The sequence below is a fragment of the Antechinus flavipes genome, chromosome 1 (genome assembly GCF_016432865.1).
Source record: "Antechinus flavipes isolate AdamAnt ecotype Samford, QLD, Australia chromosome 1, AdamAnt_v2, whole genome shotgun sequence".
Lineage (NCBI taxonomy): Eukaryota > Metazoa > Chordata > Mammalia > Dasyuromorphia > Dasyuridae > Antechinus > Antechinus flavipes.
The window spans coordinates 229,049,296-229,065,091 of NC_067398.1; the positions used below are offsets into that span (position 1 = coordinate 229,049,296).

Sequence of the window (15,796 nt, forward strand, 5' to 3'; positions counted from 1 at the left end):
TAGAGTGCTGGCCCTGAGTCAGGAGGACCTGAGTTCAAATCTTATCTCAGACACTTAATGCTTCCTGCCTGTGTTACCCTGGGCCAGTCACTTAACTCCAATTGCCTCAGCAAAACTAACTAAATACAACTAATTTAATTATTCTCCTCTGCAAAACTTGGTGTTCCAAATTTTTCTCTCACCCTCCCTTCTATCCCCTCTCATAGACAGCAAGCAACTCAGTGTTGGTTAAACATGCGCAGTTATTCTAAACATATTTCCATATTTGCCATGATACACAAGAAAAATCTGATCAAAAGGTGAAAGGAAAAAAAAAAACACAAGCAAACAACAACAAAAAAGTGAAAATATTTTGCTTTGATTCATATTTGAGAATTGCCTTGAATCATCCTAATTTTTAAAAAAATTATAGCTTTTTATTTACCAGATATATGCATGGGTAATTTTTCAGCATTGACAATTGCAAATCCTTTTGTTCCAACTTTTTCCCTCCTTCCCTTCATCCTTTCCCCCCCGAAGGCAGGTTGACCAATACATGTTAAATATGTTAAAGTATAAATTAAATACAATGTAAGTATACATATCCAAACAGTTATTTTGCTGTGCAAAAAGAATCGGATTTTGAAATAGTGTACAATTAGCCTGTGAAGGAAATCAAAAATGCAGGTGGACAAAAATAGAGGGATTGGGAATTCTATGTAATGGTTCATAGTCATCTCACAGAGTTCTTTCCCTGGGTGTAGCTGGTTCAGTTCATTACTGCTCTATTGGAACTGATTTGGTTCATCTCATTGCTGAAGATGGCCAGGTCCATCAGAATTGATCATCATCTAGTATTGTTGTTGAAGTATATAATGATCTCCTGGTCCTGCTCATTTCACTTAGCAGAATCATCCTATTGTTAAAGAGTCAAGTCCATCCCAGTTAATCATCCTATAATCTTGTTACTGTCTACATAATGTTCTCTTGATTCTGCTCACTTCATTAGCATAAGTTCATGCATTTTTTTAAATTAAAAAAAATTTCTTTTTACTTGGTTTTTCAAATCATTTATTTATTTGTTGCTCAAGCACCTTTGATTGCTTTTCAGAGCTTATTGTAAGGTGGTTTTCAGAGGCAGGTAGGTGGTGCAGTGGATAGAACTCTGGATCTTGAGTCAGGAAGACCCAAGTTCAAATTTTTGCCTCAGTTTCCTCAACTGTAAAGTGAGAATAATCATGACACCTACTTTTTTTTCATTTTTATTTTCCTTATGTTTTTAATTGAATATTTTCCCCCAATTACTTATAAAAACATTCTCCCTCCCCCCCAAATTTTGCATTCTAAGTTCTCTCTCTACCTTGCATGGTTGAGAAGGCAACCATTTTGATATAAGGTATACCTGATGACACCTACTTTCCAGGGTTATTCAGGTAAGATAATCTTTGTAAAGCAGCATAGTGCCCGGCACATAGTAGGTTCTTAATGAGTGATTGCTTTCTTCTTTTTGTATCCAAGTTTACAAATTTCTAATGGGAATAGACTGGCAACAGAGACTTAGTGTCACAGCCAGGCACTGTACTAAGCATTGAGGATACATTTAAATCGGGGAAGAAGAGTAGATAATGCATAAGAGGAAGCTGGCGGAGTAGGGGGTGGGCGTGTAGGCCACAGAGGCTGGTCTAGGCCAGACCCTGAAGGGGACTTATATAAATGGGAGGACCAGCACAGCAGTAGAATGCTCCTAGGGGAGAAGTCGGCTAAAGTCAAGTCTGGTGAGTCAGAAACAACCAGGAAGGCAGTGATGGCAACCTTGTCAGACCTCCCTGGGCCCTTCATCCTCCCCTGTGGTCCTTTTGTCTGGTGGCCCAGAACGCAGATAACTACTTGTATTCCTTTAGCAATCCAAATCTTTGAATGAAAGGGGACAAGGAAGGGATTATAGAGAGAGGAGAAAATCCCAAGTTGTAAGGCTTGATTTAGGGCTTCCCATGGAGTAAAATCCCAGAAGGAAGTGAGGGGAAATTGGCAGGGGAGAAATTACTTTCCCTGGTTTTTGTGGGACCGTAAGCTCCTTGAAGGCAGGGGCTGTTTCATTTAATTAACAATTTTTGGTCTCCGAATCTTGAGGGCCTCAAACAGTTCTGGTGTGTATAGAAGCTTAAGAAATGCTTATTGAGTGAGTGAATGAATGGCATAGCTGCCAATGCCTTTGAAGAAAGGAAATGAGGTTCTGTGGGAGAAGTTTCATCCTTGGAGGCTATCCAGGACCAGAAGGACAAGAAATTCTTCCTGTCACATGGGTTTCAATTTGGGCCTGGGACAGTGTGACTTTGTTTTGGCTGTCTTGGAAGAGAGCCTGCGGAGTGGAGTCAGTGAGTCCAGGTCATTGGGGTTTCTTTGCTGAACACCTGTACGGAAGAGGGACAAACAGGGTGGATATGATGTAGCTTGGTTTTTCTGATCTGATTTAAGGATTTATTCTCTGACCAATAATGGCCACTTAAATAAAAACCAAAAACAAAACACATTTTCATTACTGTCTTTTATTTTTATATCACCCACATTTCTTATTGAATTCTCTTCCAATTCCCTTTCAAGAGGGCTCTTCCTTACAATAAAGAATTTTTTTCTTAGGAAAAGAGGAAGAGAAAAAACAGTTGGCAAAATCAATCAGTATTTGATTGGGGAAAAAAAAATGTCTTCATATGTTGTATTGCACATCCATGAATTTTTTCACCTTTGCAAAAGAGTAGAGAGTTTTATCTTCGTGGGGAGGGGGTAGGCTTTTTTGGTAATTGTGCAATATTGACTTTAATCATTTTGTGTTTTTTTTTTTCCCCATTACATTGTTGTTACATTGTGAATGTTGTTTTCCTGGCTGTTTGCTTCAATTTGTGTCAGTTTATGTAATTTCTTCCATGCTTTTCCTTATTCATCATAATCATTTCTTCCAATAATATTCTGTGGCAATCTTATACCATTTATTTAGCCATTCTACTGTTTTTTAAGTAATATTTTATTTTTCCAAATATATGTAAAGGTACTTTTCAACATTTACTTATTTAATTAGTTTTTATTGAAGCTTTTTATTTTCAAAACAGATACAAGGATAATTTTTCACCATTAGTTTCCAGTTCTTGAATGATGCTACCAAAGTCCAGTCCCTGTTTTAGATTGAATTTAATTATCAGGGAAATGGTTTAGAGGTAACATTTTAAAAACAAAGTCCATATGTAGGTTTCCATTTCTTCCTGTTGTTCCTATTAAGCCATAATGCATTTGCAGCATCATAGAACCCTGGTACATGATCTTTCTGATGGTCTTTTTATAGCATTATGTCTATAGAACTAATGGGTCCTTGGAATGTTTTGTTCAATGGTGCATTCATTTTCTTTGGAAATTATTTAATAGTCTAGAGTTTATGCCTGTCCTGGACTGTCTGCTTGGAAAACAAGCATGTATTTCATGAATGTGGTTTTGAACAAACAGGTTCAGATTAGGATTTGTTAACTTATTTCTTAAATTCAATCCTTTGGGTTTTCTAAGCCTAGGGCAAATCCTCTGTGCCAACCCCAGTAATACTAGACTCCCACATCTTATTTTAAGAGTCTTTTGCTGTTTTTCTGGTTTTCCGGTTTAGGCCACACATCAATCAGATCTCAGTAAGATGACAGTGCAGTGGCCCATCAGGGGTAACTTATTCCTCCATGTCCCCCCAGAAGTAGAGTAGGATGTGGGAAGGTGGAGTGCTACTTATTGGGAATATTAGTTTTCAAACTTGAGATTTTATTTGGGAAAGATACTAAGAAGCATTCAAGTAGAAGGAACAAAAACCCTACTCCCCATGGGAATACAGGGACTGGTCAGATAGTTCCAGATTTACAAACACTCATACATAGAAATCTCATCTACATCCTCAATTTAGTGTATTCTTGAATTGGGGGAAGGGGAAAGGGAAGGATAAACCCATGTTGGGTTAGAGAATGTGTGAGTAGGTGTAGCGTCTGTGAGAAGAAAAGGAACAGGAAGCATTTGTCTAGGTAGAGTTGACCTACTTTTCAGGTGCCAAAGACAAATATCTTGTCTCATATTGCCTCAACCATTTTTTTACTTTGGCAGAATTTCATTTAATCATTCAGTCCTTCCCCCTTCCTTTCTCCCTCCTTCCTTTCCTCCCTCTCTCTCTCCCTTTTACCCTTCCTTTTTCCTTCCTTCTTTCCTCCCTCCCTCCTTCCCTCGCTCCTACCCTACGTTCCTTCCTAATTTATTATTAATAAATAAATTTAAATATTAGCGATTAGTCTTATCTAACATAACTTTCAAAAGAGATATGGGGAAGAAGAAAAGGATCTAAAGACCAAGATAGAGTATGTGTGTTGGGGGAAGAAAGTCACACCAAAATACATTAATTTTGGGAGAGTGAATCATAAGGAGGGATTAAAAAGAAAATTTAAGAACCATTGATGAGTCTAAGCTGTATGAAAAGAGAAAGAATAGAGGAATTGGGAGCAAAATAATTCAATTACAGATTACTAGTGCTTATCACATTCCTCTTCTTTTATCCTTTCATCTTTTTTTCTCCAGATTTTATTTTCAGTTTACAAGCATTTATTTTCTTTCTCTAATCCTCTCCTCTCTAAAGCCCCTTCCCTATCTCTTCTTCTTGAAAACTTTTGTAACAAACATATCTCTTTTAGACCTTGATACATTTAACAATATAAACGAGGATCTGAATAGAATTTTAGGACAGTTATAATGACTACTAAATGAGGATCTAAAAGAGCATACATATTTCTCATGTGTATAGTAAGTATTATTACAAAAACTGATTGTGCTAGGTCACTAAAAATTCCCTAAGACAGATGCAGAAAAGCAGAAATATTAAGTACATCTTTCATTGAACTCAATCCACTAAAAATTATAATCAGTAAAAGACCTTTGAAGAAAAGACTGAAATTTTGAGGCTAAATAATTTCATACTAAAGGAATAAAGAATTTATTCCTAATTTTAAGGGGAAATTAGTAAATTTAATTAATTTCAACAATATTTTCGTCAACTTTCATCACTGAACAGCTCAGTGAATTGGATATACAACTGAAAAAACCTAAACAAGCAACAAATAAAAAATTTCACCTAAACATAAAAAAAAAGAAAATTTGAAAATCAAAGCAATAAAGAAAATTGAAAAATTATTGAATTTATAAATAAAACTGGGAGTTATTAAAAAAGAACCATCAAAACCATTAGCTAATTGATTAAGAAAAAATCAAATTGCCAATATAAACATAAATAAATCATGAAGATGAAATAAAATCATTAGAAATTTTTTTGCTTGATTACATACTATTATTTTTTTTTTAATAGAAAATTTGACTTTTATTTTATTTTATTTTATTTTTTTTTATAAATTTTATTTTAATTTAATAATAACTTCGCATTGACAGAATCCATGCCAGGATAATTTCTACACGACATTATCCCTTGCAATCACTTATGTTTCGTTTTTTCCCCTCCCTCCCTCCTCCCTCCCCCCCCCCCCCAGGATGGCAAGCAGTCCTATATAGATTACATACTATTATTAAAGGAAATTTATAAGTATTTACAAAATCATAAAATATCCAGATTAAACTCTTATTTTATTGTTAAACATTGTTATTTTAAAGATGAAATTGAACATTCCATGAAGGAACCTTAGAAGAAAAACTTCGTTGGATTTACAAAGTGCATTCTCTCAAGCATTCCAAGAGCAATTAAGTCCAACATTATGTAATTATTTAAAAAAAAAAAGTGGAAAGAATGGAGTTATTAAATTCTGGAGAAATAGATATGGACATGATAGCAGAGGCAGGGAAAGAAACTATGGACTATCTCTAATGACCTTCAGTGTAAGAATATTGAATAAAATATTGAAGTAAAAGAACAATAACAATATTTTAAAAACATTCACTATGAGTAGTTTGGATATATAGTATTGATTCAATATTAGGAAAATTAGAAACAGACCATGTTGATATCAAAGCAATAAAAACCATAAAATTATATCTATAACTGTAGATGGCAAAATATATTTACTTATTTTAAAAACACAGAAAAGCATAAGAACTTTTAATATGATATATAATATCTGAAACTGAGAAGGTAGCATTATCTATAATGGAAAAACATAAGGTCTTTCCAGTTTTATCAGGGATAAAACAAGGATGTCCATTGTCACCCTCTTAACAGGTTAGAAGTGGTAGCTGTAATAAAAAGACAAGGCAAAAGAAATTGTGAAAAGAAGCATAGGATAAAAGGAAACAACATCAGTTTTTACAGATGACATGATTTTTGTAAAATTTAGAGATTTAATAAAAAATTAATTTGAGCAATTAAGAATTTCAGCAAAGTACAGAATATAAGACAAGTCCTCAAAAATTATCAGTCCTTCTGTATGTGACCATTAAATCATTAGGAAAAGACAGGGAAAAAAATTCTATTAAAAGTAACTAAGAATATTTAGGAGTCCACCTTCTGAGATACGTGTAAGAATTGTATAGATAAAAATATCTTTACTGAAATGAAGGAAGATTTAAATGATTAGTCAGAGAATTACTCACAGTTGCATTATTACAATATAATAAAAATATACCAAAATCTCGCATTGCATTTAGTGCATTTGGTCCCATTCAGACCATCAGAGTTTTGTTCTGTACTTTAGAGAACTAGACCCAAGAACAACAAACTGTGGCCTGAGGAAAGCCCCATATGGACAAATAGCTTTCTAGCCACTCTTTCTTTTGTAAAAAGCAAAGAAATGGAAGGTTATCCAACAATGGTGGCAAAGCTGAAAAAATTATGATATCTAAAGTTAATGGAGTATTAATGATTAGAACATTTTGAAAAGCTTTGAAAGACTTAAAACTTTTTGACCAGTTATAACTTCAGAAGACTAATGATGAATTTTGCTTCCCACCTCTTGGTTAGAAAAGTGGATGGATTGCAATTGCAGAATGCAGCATATGCTTTTTTTTTTTTAATTACAGCTTTTTTTTCAAAATATTCATGAATAATTTTTGACATTCACTCCTATAAAACCCGTGTTCTAAATTTTTCCATCCCTTCCTGCCACCTTCTCCCCAGTTGGTAAGTGATCCAATATATGTTAAACATGTGCAATTCCTCTCTCTATAGTTTCACAAATATCATATTGCACAAGAAAAATAAGATTAAAAAGGAAAAAAAAAATAAGAAAGAAAACCAAATGCAAGCAAATTACGAGAAAAAGAGTGAGAATGCTATGTTGTGATCCACATCCAGTTCCTACAGTCCTCTTTCTGGGTGCAGATGGCTCTCTTCATTATAAGATCATTGGAACTGCCTGAATCATCTCATTGTTGATAAGAGCCACATTCATCAGAATTGATCACTGTATAATCTTGTTGTTGCTGCAGGATATATTTTTAGAAATCTTGTTTAGTCGTTTTAATCTCTATGATCCTTGTGGGGTATTCTAGGCAAAGATGCTGGAATGGTTTACGTTTCCTTTTCTAGCTTATTTTATTGATGAGGAAAGTGAGGCAAATGGGGTTAAATGACTTGCCTAGGGTCCCACTAGTGTCTGAGGCTAGATTTGAATTTAAGTCCCCTTGACTCCTAGGCCAGAGCTCTTTCCACTGCAATATCTAGCTGACCAACTTAAATTATTATTATTATTATTATTATTTTTGCATGATTACTTACTGGTTATATTGGAAGACTTTAATGTGGGAAGAGATTGTAGGGGAAAAGGAAGTAATAATCGAAGGGAAGAGACAGGGAGAGAGAGACAGAAAGAGATGAAGAGCAGACCAAAGCTCCAAAGGACTCATAAGAAAGGAAATGTTATTCCAGTATTAAAATTTAATATCTACTTTTTAACCCCCCCTCCTCCTGATGATTTCTTGTATGATCCTCTTTCCTAATTTTTTTATATGAAAATGTTTATTTTTGTCAAGTTTGGGGAAAAGGAGACCATGTGACAAAAGTGAAAGGAGACTCAGAATTGGAAGATATTTGATTGGCAACCACCCTATTAGGCATCAAATAAATACTTGTTGAATGGTAAAGGGATAGATGGTTAAATTGCTGAGCAACTCACTTTTCCTTGTCTCCATGCTATCAGCTTTTCCCACACTCACCCATCCAGCCTTCCTCAGATCATTTATTCATTGCTATTCTCCCTATTTGTAAGTTGTTCAGTCTTTTTTTAGTCACGTTGGGGTTTTCTTGGCAAAGACACTGGAAGGGTTTCCCATTCCCTTCTCTAGTTCATTTGACAGATGAAGAACTAAAGCAAATTGGATTAAGTGGCTTAAGTGCTGGACCCTAAACTCTATGCACTGCACCCCTAGCTGCCCATTCCTACCATTAAAGACTCTTGCATTTAAGTTCTTGTCTACCTGGGTGAAATGCTTCAAGATCTTCCAAGGACCTTTTGGGATTTTTCTCTATGCTTGGAAAATACAGTATGGAAGTTACAGGCAGCTCTGACCAGACTTATGTGGCTGGCCTAGGTGCTGATTCCTCATTTGCTGCCCCTCATTTATTATGGCCAAAGGGAGGATTTGGCATAGCCAGTACCCAGTTCACCTTCTGCCTCTGGATCTGCATCTTGGCTGACCACAGCATTGCAAGGCAGAAGGCCAGGTTCTGTATTAATAGATAGTTTGGTGCTTCTTAGTGTTCTCTCCCTACTTAGTCTCTCCTTCTTTTCCCTATCCACCTATGGCTCTGTCAGATTTCTGTTTGCTTAGTAAATATGCCTTTGTTCTACTTTCTCAGTCTGAAGTGATCTGAGTTCCTGGCCCCTTTAGCAATAAGCTTTCTTAGCCTATCTAGTGAGATCCATAGTTCTAACCCTCTCATTTTTCTGCTTTACCTAAAAAGGTTTTTATTCTCAATCTTTCCCTCCTTCTCCATAACACTCTCTTCTATCCCTATTCCTAGAAACTGGGACAGTATAGCCTCATGCTCAGAATGCCGGATTCAGAATCAGGAAGACTTGGATTCTGGTAATATACTTGACACTTATCACCAATGTGACCCTAGACATTAAGTTTTATTTCTCAGAATTTATTTGTCCTTTTATAAAAAGGAGATAATAATAAAATTTAACCTCAAATTAATCAAATGTGACCATTTCTTTAAACTGCTTTGTCTACTTTTTCCTTTATTAAAGCTTTTTATTTTTCAAAACATATGCGTGGACAATTATTCAATATTAGTCCTTGCAAAACCTTGTGTTCCAATTTTCCCTTTCTTTTCCCACCCTCACCCCTAGATGGCAAGTAGTGCAATATATGTTAAACATGATAGAAATATATGTTAAATCCAATATACACATACATATTTATACAATTATCTTGCTGCACAAGAAAAATGAAATCAAGCCAGAAAAAAAGATGAGAAGCAGAATAAAATACAAGCAAACAACAACAAAAAGAGTAAAAATACTATGTTGTAAACTATAGTATTCACTCAGTTCCCAGTCTTCTGAGTATAAATGGCTCTCTTCATCACTAAACAATTGGAACTGGTCTGAATCATCTCATTGTTGAAGAGAGCCACGTCCATCAGAATTGATCTTTGTATAATGTTGTTGCCATGTATAATGATCTCCTAGTTCTGCTCATTTCACTTAGCATCAGTTCATGTAAATCTCTCCAGGCCTCTCTGAAATCATTCTGCTTTGCCTACTTTAAAACTTTTTAAATTGCTCTCATTATTTTTTTTTGCCTTTCTTTAGATGGGTTTTATTCTTTGCAAAGTTAGCAGCTTGTTTGAAAGCTTAGGGGATCATATCAGATTTTGCTTTCCCTCAAAGACCTCATATGCATCAAGGTCCTATTTTGAAACAATCACTTAATATTTCCCCAAGATTCACCTAGTGCCCTTATTAGTGATATCTAGGCGAGTGGTACACATACTTTATTCTCAGTATCCCTTTATCCTATCAAAAATTATTGAGGATCTGTCTGAAAAGTTTTTCTTAATGTGGGTTATGTTTATATTTATCATATTAGGAATAAAAACTAATTATGAATTTATAAATCCTCTGAAAAGGTTTCAGAAACCCCCAGGATTCTACTTTGAAAATCACTGATCTAGGGCACTTCAGTATAGCTTCCCTTAAATCAAGATTGCATTTGTCAAGATACTCAGTCTTCCTGAATTTCTAAGGAGACAGTAAAATAGAGTAGAAACAGTGGGCAAGTTACTTAAATATTTTTAGGTTTTACTTTCTTCACCCCTAAAAATACAGATTTCTGGTTTTAACTTTATGCTCTAGGTGCTTTTGTTTCTAAATGGTATAAAAATTTTAGGTAGCATAGAATCACATATGGAATGGTGGAAGGAACTTTAACAATTTTTAAAAGTTTTTTTTTTTTAATTTTTAAATGGTATTTTATTTTTCCAAATACATGCAAAGATTGTTTTCAGTGTTCATCTTTGCAAAACCTTGTGTTCCAAATTCTTCCTTCCTAGACAACAAGCAATCCAATATAGAGTAAACATATGCAATTCTACTGAACATATTTCCATATTTGTGTATTCATCATCTAAGAAAAATTAGATCAAAAAATAAAAAAAATGAGAGGAAAAAATAAAACCAACCAAACAAACAAATAACAACAAGAAAAATGGAAAATTGAGGTATGTTTTGATCCATATTTAGTCTCCATAGTTCTCTCTCTGGATGTGAATGTCACTTTCCATCACAAGTCTATTAGATTTGCTTTGAAGCACTCATTGTTAAAAGGAGCCAAGTCCATTTCAGCTGATCATCACATAATCTTGTTGTATACAGTATTCTTTTACTTCTGCTCACTTCACTTCAGTTCCTCATTTTAAAGAAATGTCTGTGGAATTCCTGAATTGCTTAAGTGATATGTCTACGGTCATAATAGGTAGTGAATGTGTCTACAAAGATTTTAACTCATATTCTCTAACCCTCAATTCTATTTCTACTCTGTTATGGTTTCATTACTATCCTCCAAAATTATCTGTCTTTATTATTTTTTGGTTCTTTTACTTATGCACTGAAAACTTTGGATCTGGATTCTTTTTACTTGATGTATGTGAAACAGAAAAGAAAAGGAAAGGATGGGGGGAGGAAAGGTTGTTATATGAAATCTTAGTGAACATTAGGTTTTATATAATTAGAAATATCTTTCCAACTTTGTCTACATGAGCACTGGATAACCTGTGGTAGTTATGGGTGGGAGAGATTTTTGCTGCATTCTTTGAAGGATACTGGTCTCTTTGATGAGCTGTCCAGTCAGAAACTCATGGGGGAAACTATGTTGTTCGTGTGGTGATTGGATCCTGCAAATCTTCTTCATTTGTGTTAGTCCCCTTCATACATTTTCCAACCTCTGTCTTAATTTCCTTCTCACCCCTCCAGTGTTCTTAGCTTCCTTTTGAGTACTCTATAATCCAATGACACTGTTCTTTATGTTTCTTGAACATAACACCTCTCTTGACTCCATGCTTTTAGGAATTGACTGTCCCTCTTGTCTGCTTTCTCATCTCCACCCCCTGGCTTCCTTCAAGAGTGAGCTCAGATTCTACCATCTGTAGAAGTGCTATTCCTGGTCCATTTAGCATAGTGTTTAATACTATAGTAAGTGTTTAATATTTATTGATGAATTTATGAAATTAAATAAATGCTTATTTCCTTGCAGAGATGGTAAAGCTGAATTTCACTCATTCCTTGAACTACCTCCTATTGAACCTCTGAAACTTCCTCTATTCTTGAGATACTATCTTGGAATTATGAATTAAGGTTCTTGGAGTTTGCTAAGTAGAAATGACTTTTCTTTTAGTTACTGCCTGTTTATTGACCCTATCCTTAACACATCTGTTTAGTCTGAAACTGCCTCTGACCTGACCTTTTTTTTTTTTCCTCTAGGCAAAACCTATTTATGGTGGTTGGCTGCTTCTCGCTCCAGAAGGGACTGATTTTGATAATCCTGTACACAGGTCTCGGGTAAGGAAAAAATTGTGGTTCTTTTCCTTTCCATTTTAAAATTTATTTTTGGGAAATGGCTCCTTAACCTTAACTTGGTAGACTAGAAAAATGAGAATGGATTTTTTTTTTTTTAAAGTTTGTGAATAAGGGCAGAGTAAGGATCTATGAAGAAATCTGGCAGATGAAATACCCTATTATAAGATCTTTTAGGACTTCACAGAAAGAGTTAATATTGGACTATTAAGAAAAGGGCCAAGTGAGAAGCCATCTACCTGTCTTCTGGACTAATCTGACTCTAGAGAAAGTAGAGTTAGAGACTAAAGTTATGAAAGTGTTCTTTGTAATTGTAAAAGTTTTTAGCAAATCGCATCCTGATTTTCTTCTAGACCATTTACTTACTTTGAAAAAAAATTAGTTTCCTGAGATTGTAGAAATAGGTCTATCAACATCTGCTTCCCTCATGTGCTCACCAAACTGCTTGTTGATGTCATGACATCAATGGTCTTTTCAGAATGTTATGGGTGCTCTAAGAGTAGTCAAGCATGACAAGGAAAAATAGCAGAGGAGGATTAAGAAAACATGGTTCCCAGCCAGTGGTTTGTTCTTTTGTCAGGAAGCCCTTTTGGAGCTGACACCATCACACAAATCTTTTGTTTTTCATGTGTTTTTGCCTCCTTTTGGCACTGCATATTTACCCTTAAGAATTGTTCCAGTGCTCTATCCTTCCTCCTGGGCTATCCTTCCTGATCCTTTTGGTTCAATTCCTATGACCTTGTCTTCCAATCCTGAATTTTAGGCTATCTGTTCAGTAGTATCTTCTAGCACTTGGGATTCTGACTGTCCTTTTAAATTTTGAAAATTTCTAGAAGTTATACCCTCTCTCTAGAGAACTACAAGGACCATTAGAAATGCGAGCAGGTAACAAAGTTAATATAATCTACTGTTTTAGAACTTGGATTATTTAATTTCCGATTAATTTTTGGTCTATTTTCTCCTGGCTTTTTATTGCATTGATTTTTATTGCATCATGATTTGAAAAATGCATTTACTGTTTCTGCCTTTCTGCATTTGATTTTGAGTTTTTTATGCCCTAATACATGGTCAATTTTTGTATAGGTTCTATGAATCCCCGAGAAAAAAGTAAACTCTTTTCTGTCTCCATTCAATTTTCTCCAAAGATCTATCATATCTACCTAAGAACTTTCATCTATAAAAATGCTACTCCTGAGAGTGACTCCAGAACTTATGGTTCAATGTTTCTGTATTTTGGGAAATGTCCTAGGGCCAAGGAGGAATTTTGGACCTTCTTCTTCTGAAGATGATGCTGAAAAACACAGATTCATCTGTAATTTGGTTCAATGGGCTTTGAAGATCATGAGGTTCCCATATTCAGCTGTTTCCCAACATTTGCGTGAGGGTGGGACCCTATGCTATATAGTTGATGTTTTTTGTGTTTTTTGTGTTTTTTTTTTTTTTTTTTTAACAGTCTACCTGTAACTGGGTTTGGTATGGCCATAGAATATCAGAGCTAAAGAGAACAGGATTGCTAGGTAGGGCAATGGATAGTGTTCTGGCCCTGGAGTCTGAAGGATCTGAATTCAAATCCAACCTCAGATGCTTGATACCCTGATTGCCTTTTAAAAAGGGGGAAAAATCATTCAGGCCAATCCTTTTATTTATTTATTTTTTTACAGCTAAATGCCTGGCTCTTAGCTGTGACCTCTAAAAAGGAGGACTGCTTTATTTTGTGTATGCTCAGTACAATGTAAAGGCATATTAAATGCTTGTTGAATTGACCTTTCTCTCTCTCTTTTTTTTTTTTTTTAAATAATAGCCTTTTATTTTCAAAATATATGCAAAGATAGTTTTCAACATTCATCTTTGCAGAATCTTGTGTTCCAAATTTTTCTCTTTCCTTCTGCATCTTCCCCTCTCCAGTAGACAGCAAGTAATGCAATATAGGTTAAACATGAGCAATTCTTTTGTACATATTTACACATTTATCATGCTACACAAGAAAAATCAGATCCAAAAGGAAAAAAAAATGAGAGAAAAAAAAAACAACAAGCAAATAATAACAATGAAAACGGTGAAAATACTGTGTTGTGATCCACATTCACTCCCTACAGCCCTCCTTCTGGATGCAGATGGTTCTCTCCATCACAAGTGTATTGGAATTTAACCTTTTTCTTTATAATCCCCAGGCACCCCTTGATTTTGTAGTTTGTAACATCTGACCTCATTGTCTGTTCAGGATTGGTGGAAATAGAAAAGATTCTTTCTCTGGGAACAGAACTCCATTAGTAGTTCATCCTTTGATCCTTTGGGCAGAGGAATATCACCGTTTTGGTTTCCTGGGATGAATTCTATCTCCAGTTCTTTTTCCAGAATTATTCTTTCAAAGTTCATTCTTTCTTAAACCTCTTCGAATGCTAGTGAACTTTTTTTTCCCCCTCTATTTGACTTGTATTAGATTTCTTCTTAGTAAAAAATGAGCTCTTGAGGGCAGGGACTGTGTTAATTTTGATTTTGTAATCCCAATGTCCACCACAGCACTTGCACATAGTAGGTAGTTAAATTTAATTGAATTAAATGACTGGTGTGCCCTTATGGAGAGAATAGGAATAGTTAATAGTTATCTCTTAGAATTACAATGTTACCAGCAAAGGAAAGACAGCAGTCTCTTTCAGTTTCACTTTATAGGACAAAATAAGCTTCCATTTAGTTCTCTCTGCTCTTGATTTTAGGTTGAGAATCCAAAATGCTAAAGTTTAATTCCTAATCATTCAGTCTCTATTTTCTTTCTAGAAATGGCAGCGAAGATTTTTCATTCTCTATGAACATGGACTTTTGCGCTATGCTTTGGATGAAATGGTAAGCAACTTCTTTTTTTATTTTTTATTTTATTTATTTTTTACTGCTTATCTCTCTACTTACTAGTAGGACTTTGGGTTTTGTCTTGATCCAATTATAATGGGCTGTTGTCACTGGTTACTCTTGGGTTTGCTGTGGAAAGCTTGTAGCATTGGATGGAGTAATTCCTAGGTTCAATGTAGGTCTTTGTTTGGAGATGTCTTATTCAGAAGTCATGTGGCTGAGAACAAAATCCAAGAGAAAACCTCTTCTATCTACTTCTAGGTTCAACCAGGTAGAGAAGAATTAAGGGTCAAAAATTTGCTTCATGAGATGTAGGAATTGTCCCTTCTTTTGAGTTTGTCTTGTAGCTTGGAGTTGAAATTGCCTGATCACTTTCCAGGGAACCCTGGATTTCAGCATGTTCATTGTTTGTGTAACACATTAGTCTGGATGGGGATTGGTGTCTTCTCTCTCTCAAAATTATTGGTCCTTTTTTCCTTAAGGTTTTTGAGGCCTTACTGAGATGAGAGAAAATCAGTGTATATTGGGATTTTGGGAGGAGGTAGAGGGCTGGGGTCAGATATGATGGTTTTTCCAGTGATAGAATTCTCATTTTTCTTCCATACTGCCTCACTGTCTACCTGTTTTTTTTTTTTTTTTTGGAAAACTGGGCCAGTAGATCCTATTATTATGTGCTACCTTTCCTCTCCCCAAAGATCAGGCCTTTTTTGATAATGATTTGGCAGGGGGAACAACATAGTGTGTAGTGCAGCATAATTGTATGGCCAGAAATAATATAAATAAGGAATTCAGAGAAATTTGAGATGTATATGAAGTGAAATAAATAGAAATGAGTACAATATTCACTGTGATTATGATACATAAATGGAAAAATCCTCTTCCTTTTTTATTGATGTAATTTAAAAAACATTTTTAAATAGTATTTTGTTTTTCCAAATACATGTATA

At 35.0% G+C, this 15,796-nt stretch overlaps 1 protein-coding gene across 8 annotated transcripts in view; it reads left to right on the forward strand.

The window, feature by feature from the left end:
• Positions 1–15,796, forward strand: part of MPRIP (myosin phosphatase Rho interacting protein) — a 218,085-nt gene that overhangs the window by 36,032 nt on the left and 166,257 nt on the right. For all 8 annotated transcript variants that reach the window (XM_051997463.1, XM_051997455.1, XM_051997448.1 and 5 more), the window contains exons 2-3: positions 11,913–11,990; positions 14,781–14,846. In XM_051997463.1, coding sequence (XP_051853423.1) covers positions 11,913–11,990; positions 14,781–14,846 — 144 coding nt within the window. The remainder of the gene's footprint in view (positions 1–11,912; positions 11,991–14,780; positions 14,847–15,796) is intronic.